Here is a 12,853-nt window from a genome sequence, read left to right as displayed (position 1 = left end):
ATCAAAATTTGTCCGCCTTGAAACAATATAATCTAAAAAAAAGCGAATCTTGATGATATTTCATTTATTGAGATATTCGACCTGTTACGTTTGAAATTTAGCATCCTGTATATAATGAAAAAATCAAAGTTGCAATTAAGTGGAAAAAAAAAGATGGATTGAAAGTAAAATCGTTGAAAAATCGTTGAAAAAGAAAATATATATTACGTATAATTGGAAAAGAGATTGATAGAAGAAAACATATTTCACACGGATGATAAGTACGATAAAAAAATAGATATCGCGAAGAAATCTATGAGAAATTATGTATTTTTCGATATACAAAACATATAAAAAAATATATATATAAAACTTTGTATATATACGTGTGATGTACGTGATTCCAAATAAATCCGATAAACATGGAAAAAAAAGATGAAACAAAATGCAAATTCGAAAGACACATTCGATTTTAGCAATGAAATTAATAGCCGAATCACGGGAAAAAAACAATAGAAAAAAAGATAGGATAGAGAAAAAGAAAAATAACGATTTTCCAGATATATAGAGTATAGAGAAAAGAGAAAGAGAAGGAGGAAGAGGAGAAAAAGAGAGCGAGAGACGGGAAGGAAAAAGAGAGAGAAGAAGGGAGAGACGCATCGACGAAAGGGAGAAAAGCCTGAAGGGGAGAGAAGCTCTCGATATTTCAAAGCCCGTGTGGCTGAACCCTCCATAAATTCAACGTGCCGGGGGCTTTTCGTTAAAGCCGAGCTATCGAGAGCGCGTCTCTCTTTAAAGAGAATGAGGCTGTCCTCGTCGCCGCCCTACCCCATGAGATATGAGCATATCCATCTTAAATTGTCGAACGCGCAGATCGGGTATTTCTGTTTCTCTCTCTCTCTCTCTCTCTCTCTCTTTTTTCCCTTCTCCCCCACACTCGTCTCCCTCTCATCTAGCAACATTCGCCAGGGAATCAAACCAACCCCCGCCACATTTTACGCTTTCTCCGTTCCCTTTCTTTCGCTTTCATTCCTGTTACTTTCGCATGCCAATTTTCTCCCTTTCATCTTCCCTCTCTCATCACTCCTCTTTAGAAACGGCGAGAACCTAGACTGACCAAATTAATTTACAATTTTGCTTGTGCGAGAGTATCAATACATCAGTTTATATTTTTCATATTAAACGGATAATATCGCGAAAAAATCAAAATATTGCCGGCAAAATAACAAGAGTCCGAAATTAAAATCGCCTAATACAAGAGTATATGCTCCCAAAGAAATAAAAATCACACGCACGCGAGATAATTGAAATTATTGTTAAAAAAACCCATACAATATTCGACTTGGGACAAGTCGAAAATGAAAATAATAATCGATGTTACTTTTATATGAAAAAAACTTGTAATAATCCGTTTAATAGCAATAATAGTGGTGTATAATCACAAATAGAGATAATAATAATAATAATAATAATAATAATAATAATAATAATAATAATAATAATAATAGTAATAATAATAATAATAATAACGTAATGCTAATAAAATATAGAATGTTTGGCATCGTTATGTGTTTGCGTCTGTACAGTAACCTGCTTCTTGCGGCGCTTTTGAGTTTCTTTTTTTTTCATATGACTTTTGTCACAAAATATACATTCCAAACACTGAAAACACAGATTGACGAGTAAAGCCTATTCTCTCCTTTTGCTGGGGCGGATACAATTTAACAATTAATACAATAAATCAATTATTAATTAATTAATAATGCAAATAATAATAACTATAATCGATATTAATAATAATAATAATAATAATAATAATAATAATAATAATAATAATAATAATAGCAGAAATACAATTCTAATAACAATAACTAATCGACAAATTAAATATCGTATAACTAATACAGCAGTAATAGTGCTGATTATTGTGCGATGGGTGAATAATAAAATTAACGACACAACCCCTGCCAATCTTAATAATCTCGCAATCGTAAATTAGAAGCTAGAAAAACAATTCACATTCTGTATCGACGCATTTTTCTATCGTAACGTTACACAATCATCCTGTGCCCCCGCTGAAACGATATTAACAATATCTTATCATTGATAATGAGTCGCATACACGTAAATTGAAGCTCTTACTCGAATTACTTTAGATTCATACTCAGAATAATGCTTGATAGGAGCGGACGCAACGATAGGAAATATTTATAGAATCCTAAATCATTTTTTTTTTTTTTCCATACAAGTGTTGAATGATTTGTATGTAAGGCTAAAAATTATATAATATTAAATAATATAGAGCATATTTTCTTTTCTCGGATATCCAACAAATTCTTTCTATACAGGATGTATTCCAAAACTATCGCCGTTTCTTTCATCGACAGATTCTTAGAAGAATTCAGACTCAATCTTTTCAGCTAAAACTTGTAAAGACTATTTATTGATAAAAATGTTCAATTTGTAATATTATATATTTTGATTGTGTGTTGAACGTGATATTAAATTTTTTATAAAGTAAATTAATTTTTTCATAGCTATGTATAAAAACATTAATTAAAAAATAATACAAATATATTATTTTCGCATTCTTCAAGTTTAATTAAAAATTTTCGGTTTTTAAATCTTCTAAATTAAATTTTGCATCGAAGAATCTGCGATTTTTTAGGAAGGTATAATAGTTTTGAAACATATTTTATCTCTTTTTATATTCCGTGATTGAGAGATAAGCGAATTCCGAAGTATTGAACTCCACTTGAAATATAGAGTAACTGTGTGTATGACAATTCAGTCGTATGTCTTCTACTTTTACGAAACGCGAGCGGTGTTTGATTAAATTGTGATGTCCCTGCATTTTTTTAAAACTCGCTGCGACTCGTTCCTTGTGTTTCGGAAATATGAAAAATAAGCCTCTATCGTCAGGTCACTTGATATGATTATCGTTGAAAGGGTGGCGAAATTTTTGCTGTTGAGAGCGCGTTGACCTTGTCAAGATTAATATTAGCGTACGGTTATTATAGTGATCGTATGCGGAAAAACATATTATTCGCTCGCGAGTCCATCTCCTTTCTTTCATTATATTCGCTACCGAAGATCTCTGTGTAAGAAATATTTTACATAAAGCAGAGGCTGAGAAATAAAAACGATATTACTGTATTCGTGTAAGATGCAAATACAGAGCGTGATCTTTTTCAGGCACCGATTAAAGATGACACCTTTATTTGTACAAGTGACGAGAGTACGTTAATTTTTCTCGAAAGAAGAAGGAAAGCTCACCTGCAGATACCTGTATGTGTGTATGTGTGTGTGTGTGTATTTTCTGTAAATTAGTTTTTCTCAGAGAATTAATATATATATATATATATATATGTATATATAATAATCAATTCATTCTAGATTATTTTAGAATTAAAATTATTTGCAACATGCTGTATGTATGAAGAAAAATTCTTGTACCAGCTGACTGACTATTTGCGTTACTGTAATGTGTATCTTCGTAAAATTTGCACACACACACACACATATACACAGGTTTATCTCATTATATTTAAAAACAACTTATGGCTTTGCTAAATATACGGAACAATTACTTTTGGTACTGTTTAACGATCAATTTCTCGAACGTTTCTCGCACAAGAAGTTATTCTTATTTCGCCGCTGCTTTACCTTTCAAATAATTAAAATAATATTAATATATACTACAAATAAAATGTGCTTTTCTCAAACTTTAAGATAAAATTCAATTATGTCTTAATAATTTCATCGATTTTGTTTCGTCAAACGTTTTAGAAATCGATCGCGTTTCTCGCTGCGACTGAGATACAATAGTTATTAAGAGTATGCTTAAGAGATAAGTGTTACTGATAAATTATACTACCTTAATCTAAAATTAAGGAACATCACATTAAATGGGCAGGGGGTTACTATTAAAGAAATTTTCTAGTTAAAGAATTTTTTTTATACATCAATTTGCAATTCTCGACTTAGAAAATTCATGTATGAACGGTAACCGTTTTCTGTTTTTATTTTTTACGCTAAACAAGCTATCTTTGTTGTCATATTTCATCATTCCAATAAATAGACCTATAGATAAAATGTGTCGCATACAAATGTTAAAAATAATATAGTTACACGTAATAAGAAAATAAACTTTCAATTAAGTAATTAGTTTTACGGAACTTAAAATAAAAAAATTTTGCCTTCTGCCCATCAAGCGCTCGTTCCTTCTCGTATTTTTCTCGATACAAGCTTAAGCTAATTAAATATGAGCCGTCTCGACTTCTCTCTTCGCTTTTCTCTCCTGTCATTGCGTTGCGACAGAAAGAGAGAGTACGCGAGACAGCGCGTCTTAGGAGTGCAATGAAAATATGATATGTCTTCTTATGCATCTAGGAAGGATCAACGGTGCCTGCTCGCTTGTCGCCTTTGCAAGATTTTTGATATTTCTGTAAGGTAGCTTTCCCGCATATATGTGACAACAAGTTAGGACCCGTATGACATTATTAAAAATGTAGTTTGTTACGTATATGCGATTTCTCATAGATAAATGTTTAAAAAAGTCAGATACTCCAAACTCGCGAATGAAAGGTCTCCAAAGATGAATGACGATAAACTTTCAATAACTACGTATCAATATGTGACAAGATTGATGAGAACTTTAAACAATACGTGATAACAATTGATACATCACATGGACATTATTTTATAAATTTATAATATCGTTATAGCAGCATCATCTCTCTCTCTCTCTCTCTCTCTCTCTCTCTCTCTCTCTCTCTCTCTCTCTCTCTCTCTCTCTCTCTCTCTCTTCTCTCTTTGAATGTAAAAACTTAAATTTAAAAAAAAACTATTGCCGGAAACAATTATCGACCCTCGGAGAGATTAGTACCCGTTCATTAACGTCATAGACGTATAAAATGAATTGAAGATTCGTCAATATTTCGATCGAAAATATTAATTTCGATTCTATGAAAGTTCCTGCATAAATAAAATGTATTACTGCGAAAATACGGAGAAAAAAAATCTCTCTTTAAACGCGCGTAAAAGAAACCGTAGATTTAAAATTACAGCGCTGACGAAACGATCGACAGGTATCTTGTTGCATCACTTTACGATATTAATAGCGAATCGTAGGTCTGACATCTTCCTCGCTTATTCCTTCCCTGTCACATTTAACGCTGAACGTAACGGTGTCCTCGAATGCTGCATTCAAGGACGGATAATTGCTCTGTGCATTAGATATAAGACGGATAAGACGTCCAGTTCAGATGGTTACATTTCGCGTTAAATGCGATATCGGATAAGAAATCTCAGACGTTATCGGAGGGAAATATCAACATGTTCGTAAAACATTGGACGCATCTCTTTCGGTGTATCTCCACAATAACATCTCGGTATTCTTAAATGTTTGCTCTGGATATAAAAATGTAAATTTCGACCGTAAGTGCTCCAACGTGATTGACGTTATGCGCTCGCACTTCCTTAAATATGCTCACGTTTTTCTCTCTCTTTCTCTCTCTTGATATTCCATCGGTGTACAGAAAGGCACGCAATTGAAAAAGTGGAAGGATACAGATTTAGAGAAAGAGGAAGTGTCACATCGAGACGTCAGGTTCTCCACGTTTTTTCTCGGTTTGTTCTGAAGTTCCCGTGTGCTTGGAATAAGGGAGTTTCGATTACATTCGCACTTTTCACACGCACTTCCATGCGTTCCATCAGGAAACGTCTTTTAGAAGGCAATGATTCCGACTAATCAACTATCGCGAGCGAATTTTTTCCTCGTATTCTCACAATGGTGCGTCGATCCTTTTGAACATATTTAAACAAGATAATTGCCGCGAAAGGTAGCACTCTTTCTTTTATAAAATAATCGATATTGCAATTAACGCTATTGAAGCTTAAATTACAAAATACGACATATATAATTACACATATTCTATAGGCGTACAGACACCATAGAATATTTTTCACATTAAATATTATTGTGTCTGAAAGAAAAAAAAATGTATGTGTAGAGACAAACGCATTTTTTCTTCACACATCCGCATACATATGCGCACATATAGACACATCGAATTGGGTTTTTTGCCAATCGCCTTTTACTGTACCCTGTGATTGTTGCTTTGCATATGTGTAATCTCGCGTGCACGAGCCACATTCGTCAATAAATTCATATCTGAAAGTTCATATCTCAAGTTCACAGTCACATATGCAAATCTCTTTGATTATTATGAAAGATCGAGATGTAAGATTGTTGTATTAGCGAGAAAAAGGAGAGCGTATGAAAAATAGCGTGAATATTATTAAATCAGTCAAAATGTTAGATTACATATTCCGCAATTTTATTAATTTTGAAACATAAAAAACTGCTTTCAACAATTCATATCTTGCCAATAACATTCGCTCTCTACCTAACAGTATACACAAAACATCTTAAAAATAACAAGAATATAAACAAATCTTCTCAATTTTCTCACATTGGCATAAAAGTATATGTATAAACAAGGAAGCGTTATATAATTAACTAAAAGCACACAACTTGCTCGTGGCAAAATTCGATCTACATTGTAACCGCTTCTACAAAAAGTTTCGCGAAACTTGTGTGTTTAATCTTAATTAGAAAGATTTAACATAAAGAATCTTTCGACTACATTCGATCAAATTTACATCCGCATAGCATTTTGAATTCAGCGAGCGTTTGTTATTTTTTTCAATTCTAATCATTAATGTTTCCTTATCGAATGTTTCAAAATGTTTGAATCTCGTTTTTTTAGCCGGTCACTCTTGCCTTCACTTATCATAGGTATGTTTATTGTTTATGAGATGTGTGTATATAAAAAAATATGAATCGTCTTGTTTCTTCTATCAGAGGTAGATACGCAGGAAACAGAAGCGATATTCTTAGGTTCTCTTTTTTTTCTTTCGTTTTCGCGTACACTTGGCTATTATGCATGCCGGATCTCTCTCGCGATTATAAAACAATTTTTCATCGAAATTCACGCGTATTTAAACGTTCGAATTTTCATCGAAATTCACGCGTATATTTAAATCACTTTAATCAGATTTTACAAAGTATACGAAACAAAACGACGTTCTACATATTTTAGAGCATACTTAGAAAATATAATGGATAATTAATTAATTAATTGCCGCAAGAGAGAAAAACAAATGTCGAATTAAACACGAACCTATAGATATTTTATAAAATAGTTATGTGGCATCCCGGTGCAATAATCCAACAATTTCTACCTACTGCACTTAAGGTGCCAAGTAATTTTAATTTACTTACATATACATTTCTATAATATAATAAAATAATTAGCTGGTCTACTACAAAGACACAAGAGCTTATATAACAGTAGGAAGTTACAATTTTTTTTCCCTTATCTCTCTGACGATAAACACTTTTTTTTTATTGCAAAAGAATTCGTGTTCTACATTTGGTTAAGTCCAAACAAAACTACCGCTTGCTTTGTACGCGCACACATATATGTATAATTTATGCAAATTTTTTTATATTCATATGTATATACAATCACTAGACTGAAAGATAAACTTAATAAAAAATGGAACGTTAATGGAAAGTTACGATATCTGCGTATACAGTTATTTTTATGTACATAAATCCGATAATGCAGAATAGCATAATACGAATAATTAATGAGCGTTAAAATATTAATTAAAGCGTTATAAACAAAAACAAAGTAATATCTTCAACTTGTGATTTTCTTTCTTTTTGATAGGAAATGCGCGCCGTAACTTAACGGAACGTTGAATCCCTAACGTGTCTTGACCATTTCGTCGTTTTGCTAAATTGCTTTTATTGCGTCTCGCTATATTTCTTGCAAAGCAGGAAAGACGCTATAACTGTTTCTCAATCTTGATATCTCTGCGCTCGACACTCAACGAGATCACGTACACCGAAACAAACAATTCTCATTTGTGATTCAACCCGTTTCAGAATCGTCATTCTCAACGGAGGTCGAAAAAAATATTTCATCGTCAATGAATCATGTGAATATCTTGTATCAGTGATTCGTCTCTCGCCCCAAAAGTGCAACACGAATGCTTTTTTAACGGCAGAGATTCGCGTGAAATAGCAGCAACGCAACAACCGGGATCTCCATAATGTGTGGTAGTGATAGTGTCCTCGATGGTTGGGACGTTTCGCGCTAGTGTACATCGTCAGCTTGGCGTCAGTCACTACTGCCACTGCTATTTCCGAAATATTCTCCGGCGTCACCGCGACATATCGGACATGTTCGGTTAGACTGTAAAGTAAATAATATCGTCGTTTGTAATATCGCATAAATTTCAACACAAAGATACATTCAGGATAAATTTAGATCTCGAAAAATAATATGATTCTCTCTTACCTTAAGCCATTTGTCGATGCACTTGGAATGAAATTCGTGAGAACACGGTAGAACACGTAGCGATTGAAGAGCCTCGAAATCGCACATGCAAACGACGCAATTGGTCTGATCGCCCTGATGTGTCTCCGCGTTGAATTTGTAAGATGGTAATTGTTCAACTTCCGCGCGAGTCAAACCGCGCGGCTTAGCCTCACCCAATCTCTCAGCTAAGGACAGCAACGCCTCATAATTCTCCGTCACAGAATCAGGCGAAGATAATTCGGCCTGATTGTACGGAGACAGCGGTGGATTGCTGAACATCGCTCTGCGAAATAAACGACGTAACTATTAAGTGTCTTATTATGCACAGTAAGCATTATGATAATTACATAGTATACATTACGTACAGAAAATGTAGTAGGTATCCCGGATACGTCATGGGTGGTAACGGAGTCGTACCCCTCCATCTGCTGAATCTCGGTCGTCGTAAAACGTTGGATGTTACTCGTCGAGTTCTGTTCTGCATCATCTCCAATTGACTGTTTCGTGTCTCGGACAGGAATATGGGCGGCGGTGTTGTCACCTGCGTAAGGGCTGGTGGAGAATACGAATGTGGTAACGGTAGCGGCGCACCAGCCGTAGCGCCCACTCTGTGATGATGATGGGACTCTATCAGTTCAAGTTCGACTTCTCTCTAAAAACAAATGCGAGAAACAACGATTAGCAGGCAAAAATGGCATTGGCGTCTAAAATGTAATTCGAAAGATACAAATCCAGATATTTAGATATTTGCATAGATATTTTTGTCTTTCTTAGTTCAATAAGAAAGTTTCTTTTACGTCCTACAGAGAAATTAGAGGAAATTATAAATGCGATATAAATAAACTGAGCAAATCAGTTCGAATCGAATTCAGTATAATAGTTTTTTCAAGTGTCTATCGATTTTACCTGCTGAGATAGTTGATGATGCGCGGCGGTATAATCAGTAGTATGGACGGGTGGTGGAGGTGCATGTGTGTGATGTAGTGCTGCTACAGGACCGCCAGCCGGTGTTGGGTATCCTCTAGAAGCGGCACCTACTAAGGAACCGACAAGACCGTGACCCGGATGCGTTGGATGAGCGGCGGAATAGTGACTATGATGGTGTGTCACCTGTGGATGAATAATATACATGAGATCTGGATATATCGTACATGTAAAAAAAAGTGATTTATTTATTCATTCGAGATGTGGAAAATTCATGTGGGAATTAATTTACCTGGCACGAGTGTCCAAACGGATGTGTTCCGTGAGGAGTGTAGAGACTATGAAGTTGACACGGAATCCTGTAGCTCGGCGCTTGCGGATGCCACAGAGGCTCCCCGCTAACGGCAACCGGCAGGCCGGACACGCCAACCTGACCCACGTCGACGACAACAGGCGCGTTCGCACCTTGGGCGGGATGGTGTCCCGTGCCACCGGCCGTTGGATGGGGATGCGCCTGATGCGCATTGTGAATATTGTGATGCGAATTGTGCAGACCGTGCGGATGGGAGCTATGGATGTTGTGATGCGAATTGTGAAGGCTGTGATGGGAATTATGAAGACTCTGGTGGGGATTGTGACTCGGTAGGAACGGATAGGGGAGCCCGAACGAGTCCGTGTATCGCTGATAACGGTTCCTAACCGTCGGACTGCCACGAGTGGACATGTGATTGCGCGGGGAGCGCCGTTGGGGCGCGCCCCCAAATTCCCAAGGCGGTGGGGTTGTATGCAGGGGCGGCGTTGGAGCCGGAGGAGTCGTTTCTCGAACCTCTATCCCGGACACGGCGCCGTTGCGGGATATTCGACGACGTTTCCTCGATGGTGACTCGCTCTAGAAAATACGAATTGCTTATATTCGTATCCGTTCCGAGTAGCGGCACTACTTGCCGGGAAAGAAATGTAAACTTATTGACAGGATTAAACGAAAAAAGCGTCTACAACTATTTTTTCATTGGTAAAGATGTAGACTTTCACTATATTATATCACTTTAAATAAACATCGTGTGCGTAAGTTCGTTATAGAATAAAATTCGCAAGATCAAAATCTGAAAAAGTATTTCCTTCGACATTTTGTATCAAAGGCAACCAGAAAAGCAAAAGTTTTTTTTCAAATTATCTCGAGAGAGAAAAAGACACATGAATAGACAAAAACCGTAAGTTTACTTTTAGATCATTAGAAACCGCATCATTTAGCCGAAAAAAAAAATTAATTCGACTAATTACTACCATTGTTGCTTTCTTTATAAATTACTCAACGGAAAATATAGATTGACACTGAAATGACACTTCAATCATCATCAACGCATGAAACAAAACAGTACACTCACCTTTCTACCATCATCCTGACTAGGCTGTCTGTAATAGGGCGGCGATGGTTGGATCTGCACGGGGCTTAGAGGTAGCTGGTTTGTGGCTGAAAAGAGAGAAGGATTACATAACTACATTTCTGCAATATTCCGATCGAGGATTGACGCAAAACTATTCTCTGCCAAATTAAACTATGCAGTGAGAAAGAAAGAAAAAATTAGATACAGAGTCGCAAATAAACGGACGAAACTGAAACGAGACGTACCTTGAGAGTTTCTACGATACTCCATGTCCACCCCGCTGGCTCCAAGGCCGGGACTCATGTTCAATAAAGGACCGCGCATCGCGTTCTCCTGAAATTGCAGCAAAATAATTAAGTAATTTTCTCATCAACGGAGGAAGGTAGGTAGAAAGAAAAGATCGAAAAGAGATGACGCGCGTGTGCTCACCTGTCCGCAGATATTGATGTGCAACGGCGGGGAATTGGCCGGCGGGCCTACCGACTCCTGGGGGAAGTGCGGCGGCGGGCCCCTCGTCTGCGGACTGTGCTGCGGAGGCGGCTTATATCCCACGCTGGATCCACCCACGTTCCCGTGATAGGAAACTTCCTTGCCAGCCGGTCCGGAGGACGTGCCAACCCCGGGGCAATCTCTGCAGTATATAAAAGTGGAGAAGCATGAGCGAGAGTGTCGCAGAAAAATACACACGGGGAACGGATGCCGGGAAATACGTAATAAATTCGCGCGCGATACGCCGTACGATACATTCTCGCAGTGATAACTCGAGCTAAAAACGCTGATACCAACCGCACTCGTAATAGAAATGAGTCACGTATGCGATATAGAACGAGGATGTTCCAACACGGGTCAGCATTGATCCTTAAGAAGGAATAATATTGCGCGACAATTTTCTCTATACAAAATTCTCTATGTAAAAAAAGAAAAATAAATTATTTTTTGAATATACATAAAAAAAATATCTATAAAAATAAGATTCCTATTTAATAAGCCGAAAATAAAAATTGTCTCTGCGCATTTTCTTTAAAAAAAAAATATATATATATATAAGCAATCATTTTCGCTACTTCGTGCAAAGTTTATGTGAAAAGATCCGACACGAAAATATAAAATACTCGTTTAATTTGTATTACAGATAATAGACTCTTGCCAAAGTTCACTCCCAGACAGAGATCTGCGATTCACTTATATAGAAGTTTCTATCGCAAGAGAGAATTATTCTTTTTTTTCTCTCGCATTTTGCATTCGCGAGGCAAATTGACGAATTAACTCGTTCCGATGTTACTCGCAAGAATTAATAAATTTATATGCAACATCGCAATTAAGTGAAAATTGAGTTTATGCTTGAGCGGCCTACAATTAAGTAAATATCTTTCCACGAGCAGTTATGAAAGTCGCAGTCTCTCATCAGAACGCTACGACAATATCTACGACGATATATCTTATTTACGAATAGGAATGTATCATCTAACGACACGTAAACAGATCGCTTTGAAAATTATCAATTCTTCTTCGATAAAAATTTGGTGCAATATCTTACGCAAGAGTAAGAAAAAATTCACAATATGATCTCAATACACAAACGTATGTGGATATGGACCAAGAAAACAGATTCTTTTTTTCGACGTTATCAGCGTTTTGTAACATAGCAATCGATATCTGTGTATCGTATTTTTTTTTTAATTTCAGAAAACATATTTGCCAAACATATTTATCTACTATTCCGCAAGTATTTAAAAAAAAAAAAAAAAAAAAAAAAAAAAAAAAAAAAAAAAAAAAAAACTGAAGAATTTTACTTCAAATTTAATTAAAACTTTCATTATCTCAAAGATTTAAAAATTGCAATAATCGATGTAATCTCAATTTCATCAACTCCATATATTTATTACTTCGATTTCATCTTGAATTTTCGTTAACGAAAAGAGTTTGCCAATGAATCCGCGATTGAAGAGATATTCGATAGCGAGAGAGAAAGAAACCACACTTCCTATGTATTTTACTTATACAAGCATAGGCAAATAAAGTGATCGTAATAGTTAACGATTCGACAAACTGGAGCGCGGCGATTTATTTATTTTTGTTAGCCGCGGATTTATTTATTTTTACGTACAATCAAAATATAAAACCGGATAACGACACGCCATAAAGAATATATCAATGAAAATCGAACCG

General features: G+C 35.9%; 1 protein-coding gene across 5 annotated transcripts in view; it reads right to left on the bottom strand.

Annotated features, from left to right (window-relative positions):
• Nucleotides 1–6,298: 6,298 nt before the first annotated feature.
• Mura (murashka) overlaps nt 6,299–12,853 on the bottom strand; it is a 40,289-nt gene continuing 33,734 nt past the window's right edge. For all 5 annotated transcript variants that reach the window (XM_070294862.1, XM_070294863.1, XM_070294864.1 and 2 more), the window contains 8 exons: nt 11,114–11,315; nt 10,930–11,017; nt 10,685–10,770; nt 9,592–10,188; nt 9,282–9,485; nt 8,741–9,027; nt 8,355–8,658; nt 6,299–8,249 (listed from right to left, as the gene is read on the bottom strand). In XM_070294862.1, coding sequence (XP_070150963.1) covers nt 8,175–8,249; nt 8,355–8,658; nt 8,741–9,027; nt 9,282–9,485; nt 9,592–10,188; nt 10,685–10,770; nt 10,930–11,017; nt 11,114–11,315 — 1,843 coding nt within the window. In that variant the 3' untranslated portion in view covers nt 6,299–8,174. The remainder of the gene's footprint in view (nt 8,250–8,354; nt 8,659–8,740; nt 9,028–9,281; nt 9,486–9,591; nt 10,189–10,684; nt 10,771–10,929; nt 11,018–11,113; nt 11,316–12,853) is intronic.

The sequence above is a fragment of the Polyergus mexicanus genome, unplaced genomic scaffold (genome assembly GCF_030449975.1).
Source record: "Polyergus mexicanus isolate NDT 795.1 unplaced genomic scaffold, iyPolMexi1.0 SCAF_4, whole genome shotgun sequence".
Taxonomy (NCBI): Eukaryota; Metazoa; Arthropoda; class Insecta; order Hymenoptera; family Formicidae; genus Polyergus; species Polyergus mexicanus.
The sequence above is the reverse complement of the archived record's forward strand: the minus strand, read 5'-3'. Positions and strand labels throughout refer to the sequence as shown.